A 17,572-nucleotide genomic window follows, 5' to 3' on the forward strand; every position below is an offset into this window, starting at 1 on the left:
AAGGGAGGCCAGGGGATTGTCAAGGGCGGGGGGGAGGGGGGAGGACACATATGTAATACCCTTTGTAATACTTTTAGCAATAGGAAAAAAAAAAAAAGAATCTCTCTCAGAGTTGTTATCCATTGAATTTCTTTCATTTTGAAAGCCTTTATGTCTTTTAATTTCGTCATTCCTTCTATCAGAATGTGTTAGTCTTGGGTTAATCATTTGACCATTTATATAAATAGTTGCTGTGTATATATATGTAGATAGTTGAATGTAAGCAGTTAATGTGTAACTTTGTGTTTTCTTTTTTTCCTTTGGAATAGTGACAGAAATGTTGGTAAATGTTCTGAGTATTTGCTCTGATGATGAACTGATGACTGAAGGTGAAGACCAGTTTGATGGTATGATTATTCATTTTACTATTTTTTTCATTGTGAAATGGTATCTTTTGAACTGCCAGCTTCAGTACACACTCTTTTGCAAAATACAGTCATTGATCTCAAATGACTATGCTATTTGATAAGTAACAGTCACTTTTTCAGATACTATTTATTTTAAGATTTTTAAAATAACTTTAATGATTTTATTTTTGTTCATTTGTTTGTATGGGGAAGAAGATGAATTTTGGGGAAAGGAGAATTTGGAAGAAAGAACAGAAGGAAAGGAAAACTGAAGGTGTAAAAGGATGTGGTTCTTCATGAATATAGACACTGCTTAGAGAAGGAAGGATAAAAATGCTCTTTGTTTTATTGGCACAATATTGCTTAGTGCATCAAAATTTTGTTGTTACTTCTTTCCAAAAAGAAAAGTAGGTTGTCCCAACTTATGAGTGAGTGGTTGTGTTCTAAGAAATCACATGCTGGTTAAGTTTGAGATTCAGAAAGCATATTTTCCATAGAAACAAGGTTATACCAATACAGGGTTGTTAGTTCTTATGAAACCAACCAGCCTGTGTACCTAATGTGCATTTGTAGTATAAATTAATACTACAGATACAGAAACAAAATTCCTTTTATTTTTTGTTTTGAAATTTTTATTTTAAACTTTTAAATTTAAATATTTATTTAAACTTAATTCATTGAGTAAATAAGTACATAAATAACTTATAAGCTAAAAACTTTATTTTCTTCCATATCCCTTCATATCTTTGTTGTAGCATACTTTTCATAGTTATAAGCAGTATATAAAATGTTCCCATGTATTAAACATGGTTTGTATATTGGTAAAATTTAATGACTACTTATTTCTAAGTATATTAATATATAATAGTTTTCATAGTTAATTTCATATTTTTTGGCATTTGGATAACTTAAGATATCCTATTATGAATAACATAATAAACATTTGTACAATAGTTTTTATTTTCCTTCTTGGAATAAATTTCTAGAAGAGAATTATAGAGTAAAGAATATAAATTTTAGCTTTATTATTTTAGCTATGAATTGCCAGATTACTTTGCAGAAGAATTGAACCAGTATGAAGTGCTTCTAGCAACGAATCCATAGATCTATTTCTCCACAGGCCCACCTCATTGGATTTTGCTCATTTTTACTTATTTTGCTTGGTGGCTGTATAGTAAGAAATTATAGTTGGTTTAATTTACATTTAATTTACATTTCCTTGAAGTTAAGGGAAGAAATTACTGTCTACTTTTCTAACAGTGTAAACCATCCATTTCAGTTGACCACTTATCAAGTAAAATCTGAGTAAAAACTATTTTGATATTTCTCTATTTACAAACAGGTTTGGTTCTTAAACCCTGTTGTAGGCCCGTCTGTTCAAAGTGTCTGTGTGCAAGTGTCTGCAATTGCCATCTGTTGGTGGCAGGCAGAGATATGCTTTTTTTCACTCTAGTTTGTTAGAGTAAAATAAATTATGTAGTTTTTTTTTGGGGGGGGGCTTTACTGAATAATACTTATTTTTCCTTATTTTGATTATCTCTCTTTTTCATGTTTGTGTACAAGTTTTTAATTTTAACATATTTCATATTTGTCTTTTCCATACAATTTTTTAAAAATTTTTTTTATTGATTTCAGAGAGGAAAGGAGGAGAGAAAGATAGAAACATCAATGATGAGCGATCATTACTGATTGACTGCCTCCTGCATGCTCCCCACTGGGGACCAAGCCCACAACCCAGGCATGTGCCCACACCAGGAATCAAACTGAGATCTCCTGGTTCATAGGTTGACGCTCAACCACTGAGCCACGCTGGCTGGGCTATACAATTTTTAAATAGTTTTAATTAAGTATTTCTTTTCCCTGTTCTGCTACCTCCTTTTTAAGGCTAGGTCTGGGTTCAGATTCTAGTTCCTTATAATGGCTATGTGGCCTCAGTAAGTTACTCAACCTTTCTGAGCCTCAGTTTTCTTATCTTCCAAATGAAGATAATGGTAACTACTTCATAATGTTATAGGTATTGATGTGACTGAAATAATTTTTGGTACATAGCCCACTAATATTTTCAGATACATTTTTGTGTTAATTTGCCAAATTCTGTGAAATACCTAGTATGAGTTTTCATTGGGTTATATTAAAACCATATCTAGCCCTAGCCTTTTGGGTCAGTGGATAGAGCGTCGGCCCTCAGACTGAAGGGTCCTGGGTTTGATTACGGTCAAGGGCACTTAGCTCGGTTGCAGGTTCTATCCCTGGCTCTGGTCGGAGCTCATGCGGGAGACAACCAATTGAGATGTCTCTCTCACATTGATGTTTCTCTCTGTCTCTTCTCCCTCCACTCTCTCTAAAAATCAACAGAAAAATATCGTTGGGTGAGAATTAACAAAAAACAATATCTACATCTAGGAAGTTTAAAAAAATTTAGTTTTCCAAACTAAGATCAAGCTCTTTTGCTCTAAATAATTAGTTCACTTACTATCTTACTATAATTACTCTATTTAATACATAATTATTCCATTTAAAATTATAATTTTTCTTTGAAAAAAATCTGTTATTCTCAAGTTAAATTAATACTTTAATATTTTATATTCTTATTACTATTATAGCTGGTTATCTCAGAATATATAAAGTAATGACATATTTGTGGGTTTATCCAATGTTCAACAGCTTAGATCAGAAAAATTACATCCTATGATAATTTTTATTTTGTTTCTCTTAACTTAAAAATAAGTCATTATCAAAAAGCTGATACTGTTTATTTTCTATATTGTTCCCTTTTATTCTTTAAAAATTATATCAATATTGCTAATAGTATGTTAAATAGGAGCAATAATAGGTAATGCTTCAGTCCTCTTCCTATAATAAAAAGAAAAAAAGTTTCTGTTAAGTCTAGGATAGTACGTGGTTTAAATACCTATGATTTATATGAATATAGACACTAAATCTTTTGGAAATTTGATTGGAAATATAAAGTACTATTATTATAGTTCTGAGATTTAATGTGTCTTATCAATATTTTCCCTGTCAATGATAAGTTATGCTTATTCATGCACTTGTTATATCATTCTTACCCTCCGGGGATGAATCACATTTGATTATTAAAGAGGCAATGTGGAAAGGATCAGTGGGTCAGGTGTCTCAGCGCTACCATTATACTACTAGCTGTGTAATCCTGGAAAAGTTACCTAATTTCTCAGGATCTTCTCATCTGTAGATTGAGGGAATAATAGAGAGGATGAAGATTCTTCCCCACTCTTAAGTAATTTAAAAATTGGTAGCACTATTTATGACAGTGTTTCTAAGAAAATATAATGAATTCCTTTTTTCTTCACCTTTATACTCAGGTATTGGAAGCAAGGACTCCAAGAAAATCTTAAGAGTATGGGTCTTAGAGTCTGCAAGGGGGAATGAGAGTGCGTTAGTGGAGGAAAAACACTGAGGAATGAGGAAAGGCGGAGAAAATTAGGATAGGTACTGGGCTGGGATAAGGAAAAGAGCTTCGGGAAGTAGGTTTATTTTTCTTTCTTATTCATATTTCTTCATTTCTTTCCCAAAACTCTGTCCATCTTTTCTTCTTTCTTTTCACCATGATAGCATGTCTTCTGTCCTCTCCTCCTTTTTCTATTCAGCAGTGGAACCATCCTATGGACTGGGCCTGGGGAGAAATCCAACTTAGAAATAAAACTTGGTTGGGCAGGGATTTCTGTAGAGGCAGAATAAGGGTTTAGCTTTTCTGTGGGAAAAGGGAGAGAGCAAGATTGGAGATTTCCCAGTGGCAGGAAGGAAAGAGTAATTTTTGTATATTCAGGTTTGAAATTGGGTGAAGGAATAAGATTCTTTTCCTTTTTAAGTGATGGCCTTTGGTTTTCTGTATTGTTTAATAATGTATGTGTGGGGTTATTGTTAAGTCAAATATTTGCATAAACATATTGCATGTATAAATGCACATAGCATTCATTTTAGAGGTATTATTTAATCGTTAAAGAATTTTTGAACACTGATTTTTGTGATATCTTGAGTTTGGTAGAGAAAATACATAACTCATATGTACTTTAGTTTTACTAAACTTAAAACTTTGCATTTCCTATCATTGGAATCATGTATCTCACTCAGCATTAGAATGGAAGATATGGAAAGCCCAGATGAAACATCTCTGCTGCCTACTCTTAGAGCTATTACTTGCTTTGAAACAGTCTGTCACTATTTCTGCAAAAAGATGTCCCTCAAACTTCCAGATTCTATTAGGAACAAAAAGCACATACTATTGATCCTGAGTATGAGCAAAGATTCTGCACTTCAGATTCAAGAAGTTGTGTGCTCTTGTTATTATGAAGTGCGGGAGGCTTAGTCTTTCCTTCATTGGGAGTGGGTGAGGTTTTCCACCGAGGTAGTTAATAAAGTTACCTACATTTCTCTGTATATACTACAGATTTTGCAGATGTTGGTGTCCTTGAAGAACCACATGAGTTTGTATCATATTTGTGTCATTACCTTTCACTTAACATACTTCCATGAGTGATACATTTCTTTAGGGGTATCAATATAAATGTGCAATTGTTGTTAGCACAGTCTTTTATCAGTCTTATGTGTTTTCACATGTATTTTTGTCCCTAATTTGTCTACTCTCACCAAATATTATACTCATTCTGTCCCTAATTTCTTCTGAACACATATCTTTTAAGAAATCTTTCCTTTAGAGCTCTACACAGTGGCATCCTTCTTTTATTTACCACATCCTACAATACTACATTTTTCAAATTTCAAATATGAGGGTCTTCATTTTTCTCTCTTTCTACATTCATTCTTCAGTACCACTGCCAAGTTAAATTTCTATCTTTTTATTTGTCTCAACCACCTTTTTTCCATCATTCACTTCCTTTTTTCTGGACTCTCCATCTGAAGAACGGCTCATATATGGCAATAAAAAAGGTACAGACCAGACAGAGTAACATTGTTTTGAAATATGACTTCATAAGTTGTCCTCATGTCCATGTAAGTCAGCACATTCATTGAGTACTATTTATGCAGAGTCCTCTTGGGCCTTGTGAAAATTTAGTTTAAGTTTTATCTAAGTTAGAATTTGATGTTTTTAGAAGTCATATTCCAAGATATCTGTCTTTCTGTGCATGGAAATATTTTCCCCTCTTTTTCATTCCTCTTGTTTTTAAATTTCATTCTTTTGCTTATTTGTAATGTTTTGTACTTTTCCCTGCATGATTAGGGGTGTTTGATTGTCTGTCTATTCCCCAAAGTAATTTTACTGTGGACATTTACTTTAATATTATGCATGATGTGTTTGTAGACTGATTTAAAATCCTGATTTGTACAATGCGTTTATATTCCAATGAATTTTTAAATTTGAAATCCGTAGTTTACACAGCATTCAGTTTTACAGGTATATAAATTAAGACTGAAAATTCAATATACTTCATTACAGTCATCTTCCCCCATCCCCATACCCCTTTCCTGGCTATTTAAAAAATTTTGTCAATTTTAAAACAAAATGTATATATTAACTTATTTTAGGAGAATCAGACTTACTTTATATCCTTGGATAAAATACTTAGTAAACTTGATTTTTTTCTCTATAAAATGAGGAGATTGAACTTTGCAATATCTTTAATGTCTTTTCAAATTCTAATATTCTACAATTCTGAGACTTTTAGTTTTTGTTTTGTTTTGTTTCATCTTAAAAATACCTGTGTGGTGCCATGGTACCAACACCATTTTGGACTTGTAAAAGCTGTAGCTTTAGTACTCATAATATTGCCCTTCATAGCACCATAAAGATGGTCATGGAGCCTATTTTCTCTAAAATGTGTCTTTTGTTTTCATCTTTGAAATTGGATTTCTTTTTCTGTTTCCTTGCAGTAAGGTCCAGTCATCATCTTAGTTTTTAATTATGTATGTTTGTGGGATGCTTGAATTTTAAATGAGATGCTCTAGCCCAGAAGACTATGATTGTTCAGACCTTTGTATACCTAAGGCCCCTTTTGGTCCAGTGTCTTTAACCTTTCCTTAACTTTCTTCTCAACCATGGTGCTTCCCTATGTGTGTTTTCATCATGCTGAAGCACAGTTCTAAGAAACCACACTCTTGGGTCCAGAGTGATTCTAGGTGCTGTATATGAGATGACAGCACTGAGATTGTTGTTCTTTTTAGTGTTTCATCAGCTAAATATTCAGTTATTTTGGTATGTTCTCTTCTGTATCAGTGATAGCACAGCTAACCCTTTAGAAATGAAGCATTAGAGAGCATATTAGATCTTGCTCCTCAGCAATTGTCCTCATTTTTGGCTCAAATAAAGTAATAAAAATTCTCAAAAGGAAGGAGAGAGAGAAAACGAAAAAAATGAAAGAAAGAAATGAAGCATTAGTGATCCTTTAGATATTTTTTAGGGAGTCTTTTCTCATTGCTCATTCTCCTTGTGCCATACTCACCTAGGGAGGCAAGAACTTGTATATATTTGTATGACCTTAGAAGATACCTAGTTTATGAGGTTGAGATGCGCATTGTTGTTGAAATGCCTTGTATGGCCCTTAGTTCTGGGTCACCTGCATAGTAGTGGCTTCATACCATTATTTTTAGAGAGCAAGGAAGCTTATTTTGTCATAGCATAATGAGATATTTCCCCAGCCTGCATGTCAAAGGCTTTTATAATAAACAGAAAATTATAGGCTACTACCAGTTTTTGTCTGTTAGTCTGCATGCCATTGGCTCTCATGAGAATTAAACAAAGACTGTAGGGTTGTTATCTTTTTTTTGTCATTTGTTTTGTGATACAGGTTGGGTTGTAGTTTCTTTCCCATTGCCGTTTTATTAATTATTCAGTAGTGTGAGAATCATAAAGTTTATGGGTTACTTTTCATTTTCATCTGTATCAGATCCCAGTATTAGATCAATGCCGAGCTAAACATTAAAGGAGTAAGAGGCTTTTTGGCATGAGTTCATCTAAGTCTCCTCCATGTGAGCTGGTGGCAGGGGCCTGGTGTTGGTTCAGATGAGTGTGGAACAGGCTAATACAGCGGTTCTCAACCTGTGGGTCGCGACCCATTTGGCGGTCGAACGACCCTTTCACAGGGTTCGCCTAAGACCATCTGCATATCAGATATTTACATTACGATTCATAACAGTAGCAACATTACAGTTATGAAGTAGCAACGAAAATAATTTTACGGTTGGGTCACAACATGAGGAACTGTATTTAAAGGGCCAGAAGGTTGAGAACCACTGGGCTAATAGGATGGTGTAAGTCAATGCCCTAAACCTGAGTCTTTATTTATTCCATTGAAAGTAGGTTCAGCTGCCGCTCGGAAAGAAATCATAAGAAACAAAATTCGAGCAATTGGCAAGATGGCAAGAGTCTTCTCTGTTCTCAGGTAATGATACATTTTTCTAATTATTTGTTTTAGAGAAATTATTTGTATTGTACTTTGTTAACAAGCAGTGTCCTGTTTGACATCTAAAAGCAGTATAGTAGTATTCTCCCTGTAAAGAAGTTCTACATTTACACATTGAAGAGAGGAACAGGTCCCTTTGAAACTAGGGTTTTTGACCCTTGTGATTATTATTATTCACCTTTGGTATCTCTTGTCCTTTGTGATAAAAGAATCTATACACTGAAAATTAAAGCAAGCTAAGAAGGAAAGGGCCACTTTTTAGAGTATTTTTTATGAACTTGCTCATCTGTATAAGAAGTCCCTTTTGTTGAAGCCACAAATTGTCTTCCTGGGGCTCATCTAGGAAGGGTACACATGAATGGGTCAGTCCCGTTGATGATAAACCTTACCATATATTTATTTAATAAAGGTTTTCAGAAAAAAAACAATATATGCCTCAGTAGTAAGGTACAACCTCATATCTGAAGCATTTAGAATAGGGGAAAATGTATATCTTGCAATTGAGGAAAATATGGTAATAGTAATGCACATCATAAATTACATACATGGGCTATATCTGGGCCTATCTTCTCTTTTAAACTAAGAACTTATTGGATGTCTCTGATGTTTGTTATATCTCTGCTATAGGGAGGAGAGTGAAAGTGTGCTGACACTCAAGGGTCTGACTCCCACAGGAATGTTGCCTAGTGGAGTGTTGGCTGGAGGACGGCAGACCCTGCAAAGTGGTAATGATGTTATGCAACTTGCTGTGCCTCAGATGGACTGGGGCACACCTCACTCTTTTGCTAACAATACACATAATGCATGCAGGGAATTCCTTCTGCTTTTTAGTTCCTGTCTCAGCAGCTGACATAGGTGGAATACTCTATGATAGGTAGTATCTGATTAATAACCTGAGCAGGGCAGAAAATTGACAGAATATTCATTTCAATTGAAAATAATAGTCTCTCAGCTTTTCATGAAATGATATGGGAGCAGATCATATCATAATGTCTGAAATATTTATTTACTTTATTTATCGATCTAATGCACCCTTTTCTTTTAAAAGCCCCAGTTTCAGAATGTGAATCCAGGATATGCTATATCGTATTACTAAAATGGAAATGTAATTTCAACTTTCTTATTTTTTTAATTTATGTAATTGTATTCGACTATGCTTTTATTATCAGATACTTAATTTTAGAAGTAATAATATGCTTGGGCCCCAGAACATTACTTATGCACTTACTTGCTAAAAGATTTGTGCAAGGTTTTGTACCCTGGTAAATGATGCCAAAGTTTGTTTTCTGTGGTGTTTGTCAAATGTTCTATGTATAATCGACTGTCTGTAACATGCTGTTTTCTTCCTCTGCAGATGTAGCTGCTTTCCTAAATCTGTCTGTCTTTCTTTAGGTTAGCTGTATGTCTGTAAAAGTATGTTAAATTAAATTACTCTATCAGACACTTGTCTGCCTTTTGATGTAGAAGCAACTTTGTAGCACCTTGTTTTGAAGTTTGCTGCATTCTAGTTGCTGCACTTTGTGCATTCTGAACATGAATGTAACATTAGATATTAAGTCATTGTTATAAGGGGTTAAATTTAAATCCTGTAAGTCAAAATCGAAAGGGTGTTATTAAGTGTGCCTTTATTTTGCATGAAAATAAAAAGAATTATACGTAAAGCATTCCTGTAATCTGGCTCATTGAATATTTTATATTTTTAAAATTTTTTTTTGTAGTAAATATTTGTGTAAAACACTGGGTTAACTTTTTGAAAGCCCATTACAGATTAAATAGAAGAGAGTGTTGTGAATGTTATAGACTATGCACAGTAACTCAAAGTCTAGATTTCTTTCCCTTGTGGTTGGAAAGCAAAAATGTGATATGAAAGCTTAATTGATGTTTTATTGTAGCCACTTTTGACAGCCCTCCAAGGGTCACTGCTCTATTAAAACAGGCAGCAACAGATCCAATGTTTTCCTTAGTCATGATTAACAATTTCTTTTTGGTGTTATAATTAGGAAATGTTTAAAGCAAAAACAAAAAGGAAATTTTAATTTAAAGTTTAAGATAAATTTAAATTAGATTGGTTTTTCACAATTTCATTTCACTCAATCTCATAACAAATGCTTAAATAAATAAAAATAATATTTCCTGTAGACAAATAATTTCTACTTGTAGCCTATTTATGTTGTATTTTATATGTTATTGTGTTGTCTGCTACCACCACTGGCATATGTGAGAAATACAGCTATGTTTTGAAATTGTAGTTTCAAATTTTCATTCTGGATGAGGTCTTCTTTTTTGATTTATTTACAAATCTGCTTTTATTTTTTTATATCCCTTGCCCTCCATTTTTTTATTAATATTGTAAACATTAGACAAATGAACTAAAAAGAATTTGATTGAAACAAATTAAAATCTTAAACATTCAATAAAACTTGTAACAGTGTTAATAGATAAAGGATGAATTTTAATAAGCTTGAAAAATGTTATACCCTTCCCCTTCTTCGTTCAGAAAAGAAAAAGAAACTTGAAAGGGTTTCATACATAAATAAATCATCCTTGGATATATTATTACTTTTACGTTGTTTCCACAACAAACCTTTCTTTCAGATTTCACAATTAGCACCTGCTAATTAGTGCTTTGTTGGCAGTTGGCACTTCTATTTTTTTAAATTTGCAGCCTGAAGCTCAGTTTTCCACTTTGAAATCACCCCCAACTTCAGGGAAGGTTTGTAAGACAATTCTACTGAAGGACCTGTCTATTTCTAGCATAGAGTGAGTTACTGGTTGGCGCTGAGCTAACGGGGTCCAATTTGGAAAACTAGATAGCTCCCTAGTTCTGCCAGTGATGGCTCTTGATAGAGTGGTTTGACCATTTGGTTGAAGTGATTTCCCTAGCATAAGATTAACTTATTTTGAAACAAATCATGAAACTCATACAAAAGCTTCAATTTTGTGTTTGTTTACAAGCTTATCTAACATTTTAAATTTTAGTAGACACGTTTCCTGATGTGAATAACTGAGAATTAACTATTGCAAAAAGAAAGTTTTTAAATTCTAAGAACTGAGTTCTGTTGTCAGAAAACAAAAATTATGTTCTCAATAACTTTAATGTTAATTTGTGATATTTCTCAAGTGTTACTACAAATTGCACAACTCTATTGCAGTCGTATTTAATATTCATATTTTTTGTGCATTTTCTTCATGGAAATTTGATGGAGATCTAGCCCTTTATTGCTAACTTCATCAAGACCTATATGGGAAAATATATGGCCATCTCTGTTTTTAGTAATGTCTAATTCCTCTTGATCATTTACCTTGTGTAATATTGTGGAACACAATTTGAGACAGCACTATACTCAAACTTTTTAAGGCCGTGTCAAGATGTTCTGTAAAACTGAAAACCAAGAAAGGAAAAATAGTGCCTTTCAGATAGAATTTTGCAATTATCAGATCTATTTCTTTTCACTTTAATGTTTGCTTCAAATTAACTTTTAATTCTAAGTTTGACATTCAAGTTTGACATGGTATGCAGTTTTGAGTATGATAAGCTATTTTGTATTCTGCAAAGAATTTAGAAGCATTTAGAGGCCTCAGGAAGGACAGAGATTATCATTTGACCTAGAAAACATTTTTATATATCAAATTAAAAGCCCATAGAACAATTTCAAAAGTATAATGTCACATTTCATCATTTTTGAAGTTTATTAGCAGACTTAAACTATTGACACACTAAAAAAAAAAAGTACACATGACCTCCCTAAAACTTAAAAAAAAAACTATTGACATGCTCAAATAAATACTAATTCTTATAGTGACATGTTTTTATTTTTAATTGCCATATATAATACAAGTTATAAAGTATTTCATGTAAAATTACTTCTGTTACTACAAACTCTAAAAATATTCTGATTGGCATTTTCCCCCCATTCAATTTCTAAATTATAAAGAAAAATAGTCCATATTTTGAAGAATAGGTGTTCCAAGGCTGGTCAAGAAAAGATAGGTCATTTATCCCAGTTTTCTGTCTGGGAAAATTCCAAGAGTATTGTCCAAATGTACAGGGCTAGATTTTGTAAATGGTGATTTGTACAGTGGTATACAATAAGTATGTCTGCTTTGATTTATATTTAATGGTTAAGGAGAATTCTTCCCTTTCTTATTCAGTGTTCATCCTACTTCTTTTGGGTCCCCATTTCATTTTAGTATCTGGTTGAGATCAACAACCTTTTGTAATTTAGTCTACTTTAATTCCTTAGACTCACCAATGTCCTTTCACATTAAAAATTGTTTTGGATAAAATTTATTTCTAAATGATATGTACTGCTAAAAGGTTGTTTCAAGAATAATTCTTCTAAGTGTCCTGTTCTAGAAGAAACAAAATAGAAGGGATATGGCATTATTGTAAATATTCTGAGTGTGTTTATTTGGGTAATGTGGATGATTGGCAATATTGTCAGGCAGTATTGTCCTCATTCTCAATGTGAGTGTTTTATACAATTTGAACCCAGAGTGAGCTAAAGGAATCTTTGACTATAAAATGTATAACTAAATATGTTGAAATTCTCTAAATGAGTTAGAGACAAGCTTTACCAAGAATGCATCTCTTATTTATATGACCTATATATATGTTCATATCATGAAATAATTAGGATTTATTGCCCATAAGACTCTTGATTCCTCTCTAGTTGGTAGCTGGGTTTGAAAAGATGTTAATAGCCATTTGTCTGTCTTTACTTGAGAATGTAAGTTATTAGTACCTGTGGCAGATTTGAGTTCATGATAAACTGAACATAAGTGGATTTTATTAAGGCTATAGATATTAATATCTTTAGATATTTGGAACACCAATGTTAGAATAGAAAGGAAGTTCCTCGTAGACAAGAGGGGGGTCCTTTTAGGTTACCCACAAACAACTGAGCTACAGAACTGTTCTACTTAATGTAATTCACCAAGTTTACTGCCCTTAAATTTCATTGTAGCCATACCAACTTTTGCAGCTTAAGCTTTGCCCTATGAATCAGAAGCAACAGGAAGAACATTGCTAACTTTTCCTAGTTTATATCTTAGGGAACCAACTGGTGATGAGTATTACTTTAGAAAGTAAAGAATCTCTTGTTTGTTCTCCTGCTACAATTCTACCATCATAATTTCACCCTAGAGAATTTCCTTGCGATTGTGAAGGGTATGATATAATAAACTTGGAAAATTCTAAGGCCATCAGAATACTGAACTCAAGATGGGTAATTAATACTGGAGTGCATTTGCATGGGTGCTGAGGTGTCTGTGTATACAGAAGGTCTGTGTGTTCTGTGCTCTGAGCAATGTTGTCATAGTGCTGTGTGTAAACTGTGCTGTATCAGGAAGGGGGATTGGATGGGGCTCTCTAATATGGGTACTATTATGTTAAATAGTAAATGATGATGTAGTATGGGGTACTGTGATATTTTAAGTGATCATTGCCTTTTCTGCTGTACAATATGACCCTTCTCATCTCTCTCATTCATTTTGCATGCCTCTGCTCACTTCTGTACAGCCACAGTTGAGGCTATTGAGGCTGAAAAAGGTACGATCAGAGTCCTTGCGCTGGGCAGGGAACTGTGGTGTGTGGGTGGGCATCAGAGAATGTCCTGTGGGTGTGTCTTACTCCTACCTTGCACAACCCAAGATGAATCAGACTCACTGACTCATCCAGTTTGTCACATTTCTCTCTCTTTCTTTCTCTCTCTCTCTCTCTCTCTCTCTCTCTCTCTTTAATCACAAGGACTGATTTCCATAATGACAATCTGGGTTTACCCCTTTTATAGTATATTATCCAACTAGCATTTAATGTTTCTGAATTCTTTAGAGTACATCATGTTATGCTATAATATTATAGCATTTAAAGTTGCATATAAAAATCTATTCCATATTTTGCATGATTCTGTGCTACTCAGATTTTTCCCCTAAGTTAAACCCACTCTAGACATAAGTGCAGAAGCTGTCACTATGATTTTGTTGTTGTTGCAGTTTGGGCTAGTGTTTGCTAATAATAATAATATATTCACGTATTGCCTTAAAATTACACATTGGCAAATGCTTTGCTGACTCTGAATCCCAGGATTTACACATATTAAAGCAACCAGATTACAATCAGTAGTATGGAAATCTTTTCTATGCACATTTTAATGTAGGATACATCATTCCAGATGAAGTAAATGAGAAACTATAACAATTGGAGGAGAATTACCATTTATTTTTATGAACATGCAGTGGATGGCCAGTGAATTAAAGATGACATCTTCTAAAATATGAAACTATAAATATTTTTTTGCTATCAACCAAACACAGATCTAACTCCTGGAGGCATTTCCCACCTTTTTCTTTTCATATTGGTGGTGATGGAGTGATGATACCTTGGCCTTTAAGATAGTTCTGATCTGCTAAGTTTTAACTTTACTTTTCTCCTCCCAAGCTTTTGACACAGATTTGTATGTTGAGGATTAACCTTGTTTAGCCTCCTCACTTGTCTGTTATGGATGCTGCCTTACTGTGATGGTCTTGGTGATGTTGGGGTCTGAGGTAGGGGATAATTGGTGTAGTAGAAGTCAGACTGAGACCCTGAGACCATTGCCTAGAGGTTGATTTTGTAGACGGGAGGGTTATTTTTGTGTGTGTTTTTTTAAAGGCTCTGCTAACACTTGTCATCTATGATGCTGTCATGTCTATATTTAGGTTTAAACATTTCACATTTTAAGGGGAAGTCTGGAATGGGGATAGGATTAAATAAGATTTAAATGTTACTACATACAGCTAATGTCTTCGTAAAACTTATTGATTATGTTTTTGAAATCTCAAATGTTTTTCATTTACTGACTTATCAAATTTGCATTTTGTTAAGCAATACGAGGATTCTCTCCACCACATAGAATCTGCAGTTTTGAAGAGGCAAAGGGTTTGGATAGGATCAATGAGAGAATGCCACCCCGGAAAGATGCAGTACAACCAGATGGTTTCAATTCTCTGAACACCGCACATGCCACTGAGAACCACGGGACTGGCAACCATAGTGCCCAGTGACCCACGGCTTCCCAGGGACTCACATCTCGGGCCCCAAATGGACAGATTACCCGAGAAGCTGGAGGGGTCGGCCAAGCTGACTGTAAATGTCACAATCCCTCTGGAGAAACCATTGTGCTTTTGAGACCTCAGCCCCCTTCCTGGATGAAGGCTTGAGGGCCCTGGGACATATTGTGCTATCTGATAAGATTGGGTCATCGCTGCCAAGGTAGAGGGCAGTGAGCAAGGGGCTTGGGGCAATTTCCGTTGGAGGGCCACTGCACCTCCATTTATGCTTGTGGTTCACACATTTAAGTTTACAAATGAGATTTCTTTTTCCCTTCAGTAGAATTAGATTTTCTTTTTCAAACATGACTTCAAATGCAATCCTAAGAGATAACGTGGACATTTTCCCCCATGGAATGTCTTTAAAGGGTGAACTAGCATGGTCTTAAAATACATTTCTGAGGTTACTAAGCTGTATTTTGAATTATGGGCTGAGAAATGCTGAGAAACCCAGTTGGTGTTTATACAAAATGCTGACCTCAGGTCTATAGTTCTTAAATGTGGCTAATTCTGTAATATAGTCTTGGTATTTTTTAATTATGAATGCACAACCTATTTCTAGACAAGACTCTCTTACTTGAACACAAATCCAAAAACTAATTCAGAATCTTTTTGTCCAGATCTTCTGAGATTTACATCCCAGAGATTGAAAAAGAAAACCTCTAAATTTCAAAATTAATACAGAATTACAGAATTACTCATTTAAGATACATTAGAAGAAATTTGTACATTGTCAAAGTAAATTTTAATTCAAATCATGTCTGTAAAACTTGACGTATTTTGTGTATGCATGTTTTCATTTTGCAAATATTTAATATATAGACCTATGATGTACAGGTACAACATGTATAAGTTACCTAGATGTTATGAGAAATTTTAGTTTATTGTGAGTACTCAAGTTGCTTAAATAGCCACCAGGATGATTTGCTGCTGGCTTTTTATCATTTTTTATGTTTTGATGCAAAGGAAATTTTAAAATGATCTGGAAATGTTTTTGATTAAGCAATGCAGCATAGAAGCAACAATGGTTCTATTCAATCATTCAGATGTTAGTGGAGGCATAAAAGTCAAGACTGCATGTTGAACATTTTCTTTTGATAGCTACAGAACTGCTTGGTTAAATTAAATGGAACCATGTGCTCATTTTTCACAATTATTGAACTGTATTGATTGCCACTGTATTTTGGTATTTCCCTTTACTTTGGTGGCCTGCTTCCCTCATGCCCTGGAATACAACTCAGAGCTCCAGGCAGCGGAACCATCTATTGTTTTGTTTGCCAGAAAGTGTATCCTGTATGGTCTCCTGTCTGAGTTGGAAATATTATGCATGTGCAGGACTATCTGAGTATTTTATAAATAGTAGCACACAATAAATTCCATGCATGGGCCGCTGCTCCTATCTCTGTGTTGGGTTTTATTTGGATGTAGTCTGATTTGACCTTCTCATGCATATCAGAAAATCCTGTTAATAGAACTGGGATGTATCTTTCAGAGAAGATTATCTCATGAACAGTTCCTGGAAATTTAATGAATTAAATTCTTGTCTTCATAAATTTTGCTTTTTAAGAAATTTTTGTTACTTGCAATACTTGTTTTGCATGAGCAATAGTAACTGAGCATGAGAGGACTGGGTGCCTATTATATATAGATAGGCCTTCTGAATCTAATATTTAAAATCACTATTTCACTTAACTTTTAATTGAAAGAAAATCTTATTGTCTAGAATTTTGTTACAATATGGTTGGAAATTTACTGGGTGTTTTAACAGTAAGAAAAAAAGATATTAGTGATATTGCATTTTCCTGCCATCATATTCCTTTTTTTTTTTTTTGCCATATAAAAATTGGTATAGAATTTTGAAAATTGAGGGAAATTAGAATATTTTTTGACATTTTATACTAATCTGATTATGTAACAGCTTTAATTACAGTTTTCAACAATGATTATAATACACATTCTAAAGCATTAATTTAAGTAAAAATGTATATATTTGCCTACTTGCAGGTAGCAAACAGAGCTCAAATTGTTGACTATTATAACTTCTTTTTCTTTACTGACCAGTGGGGTGACATTGATTAATAAAGTTATATAGGGCTCAGGTGTACAATTCTATAATACATAGTCTGTATATTGTATTGTGTGTTCATCACCCAAGTCAAGTCTCCTTCCATTAACATTTATCCCCCTTATACCATTTTCTACCTCTTCAACCCCCTTTTTTCTCCGGTAATCACCATATTGTTGTCTGTGTCTATGAGGGTGTTTTGTTTTGTTTTGTTTTTGTTTTTGCTTCATCCCTTCACCTTTTCACCCAGCCCTGCAACTCCCCTCCCCTCTGACAGATGTCAGTCTGTTTTCTATCTATAACTGTGTTTCTATTTTCTTAGTTTATTTTGTTCATTAGATTCCACATATAAGTGAAATCATATGGTACTTGTCTTTGACTGGCTTATTTCACATAGTATATGCTCTCTAGGTCCATCCATACTGTCACAAAAGGTAAGATTTCCTCTTTTTTATGGCCAAGTAGTATTCCACTGTGTAAATGCTTTTTTTATCCACTCATCTACTGATAGACACCTAGGCATTTCCAGGTTTTGGTTGTAAATAATATTGCAGTGAACATAAGGGTTCATATATTCTTTTGAATTAATGTTTTGGGTTTCTTCGAATATATTCCCAGAAGTAGAATGCTGGATC

The 17,572-nt window shown here is 33.9% G+C and overlaps 1 protein-coding gene across 7 annotated transcripts in view; it reads left to right on the plus strand.

Moving 5' to 3' along the window:
* Window positions 1-16,271, plus strand: part of PPP3CB (protein phosphatase 3, catalytic subunit, beta isozyme) — a 35,871-nt gene extending 19,600 nt beyond the window's left edge. Inside the window, exons 9-14 of one of the 7 annotated variants that reach the window (XM_014538375.1) lie at window positions 309-386; window positions 5,286-5,312; window positions 7,678-7,762; window positions 8,411-8,508; window positions 13,305-13,334; window positions 14,649-16,271. In XM_014538375.1, coding sequence (XP_014393861.1) covers window positions 309-386; window positions 5,286-5,312; window positions 7,678-7,762; window positions 8,411-8,508; window positions 13,305-13,334; window positions 14,649-14,827 — 497 coding nt within the window. In that variant the 3' untranslated portion in view covers window positions 14,828-16,271. The remainder of the gene's footprint in view (window positions 1-308; window positions 387-5,285; window positions 5,313-7,677; window positions 7,763-8,410; window positions 8,509-13,304; window positions 13,335-14,648) is intronic. The other 6 variants (XM_014538376.1, XM_005864666.2, XM_005864665.2 and 3 more) reach the window with 6 other exon arrangements.
* Window positions 16,272-17,572: the final 1,301 nt, after the last annotated feature.

This window comes from Myotis brandtii, unplaced genomic scaffold (assembly GCF_000412655.1).
Source record: "Myotis brandtii unplaced genomic scaffold, ASM41265v1 scaffold190, whole genome shotgun sequence".
In the NCBI taxonomy this organism is placed as follows: Eukaryota; Metazoa; Chordata; class Mammalia; order Chiroptera; family Vespertilionidae; genus Myotis; species Myotis brandtii.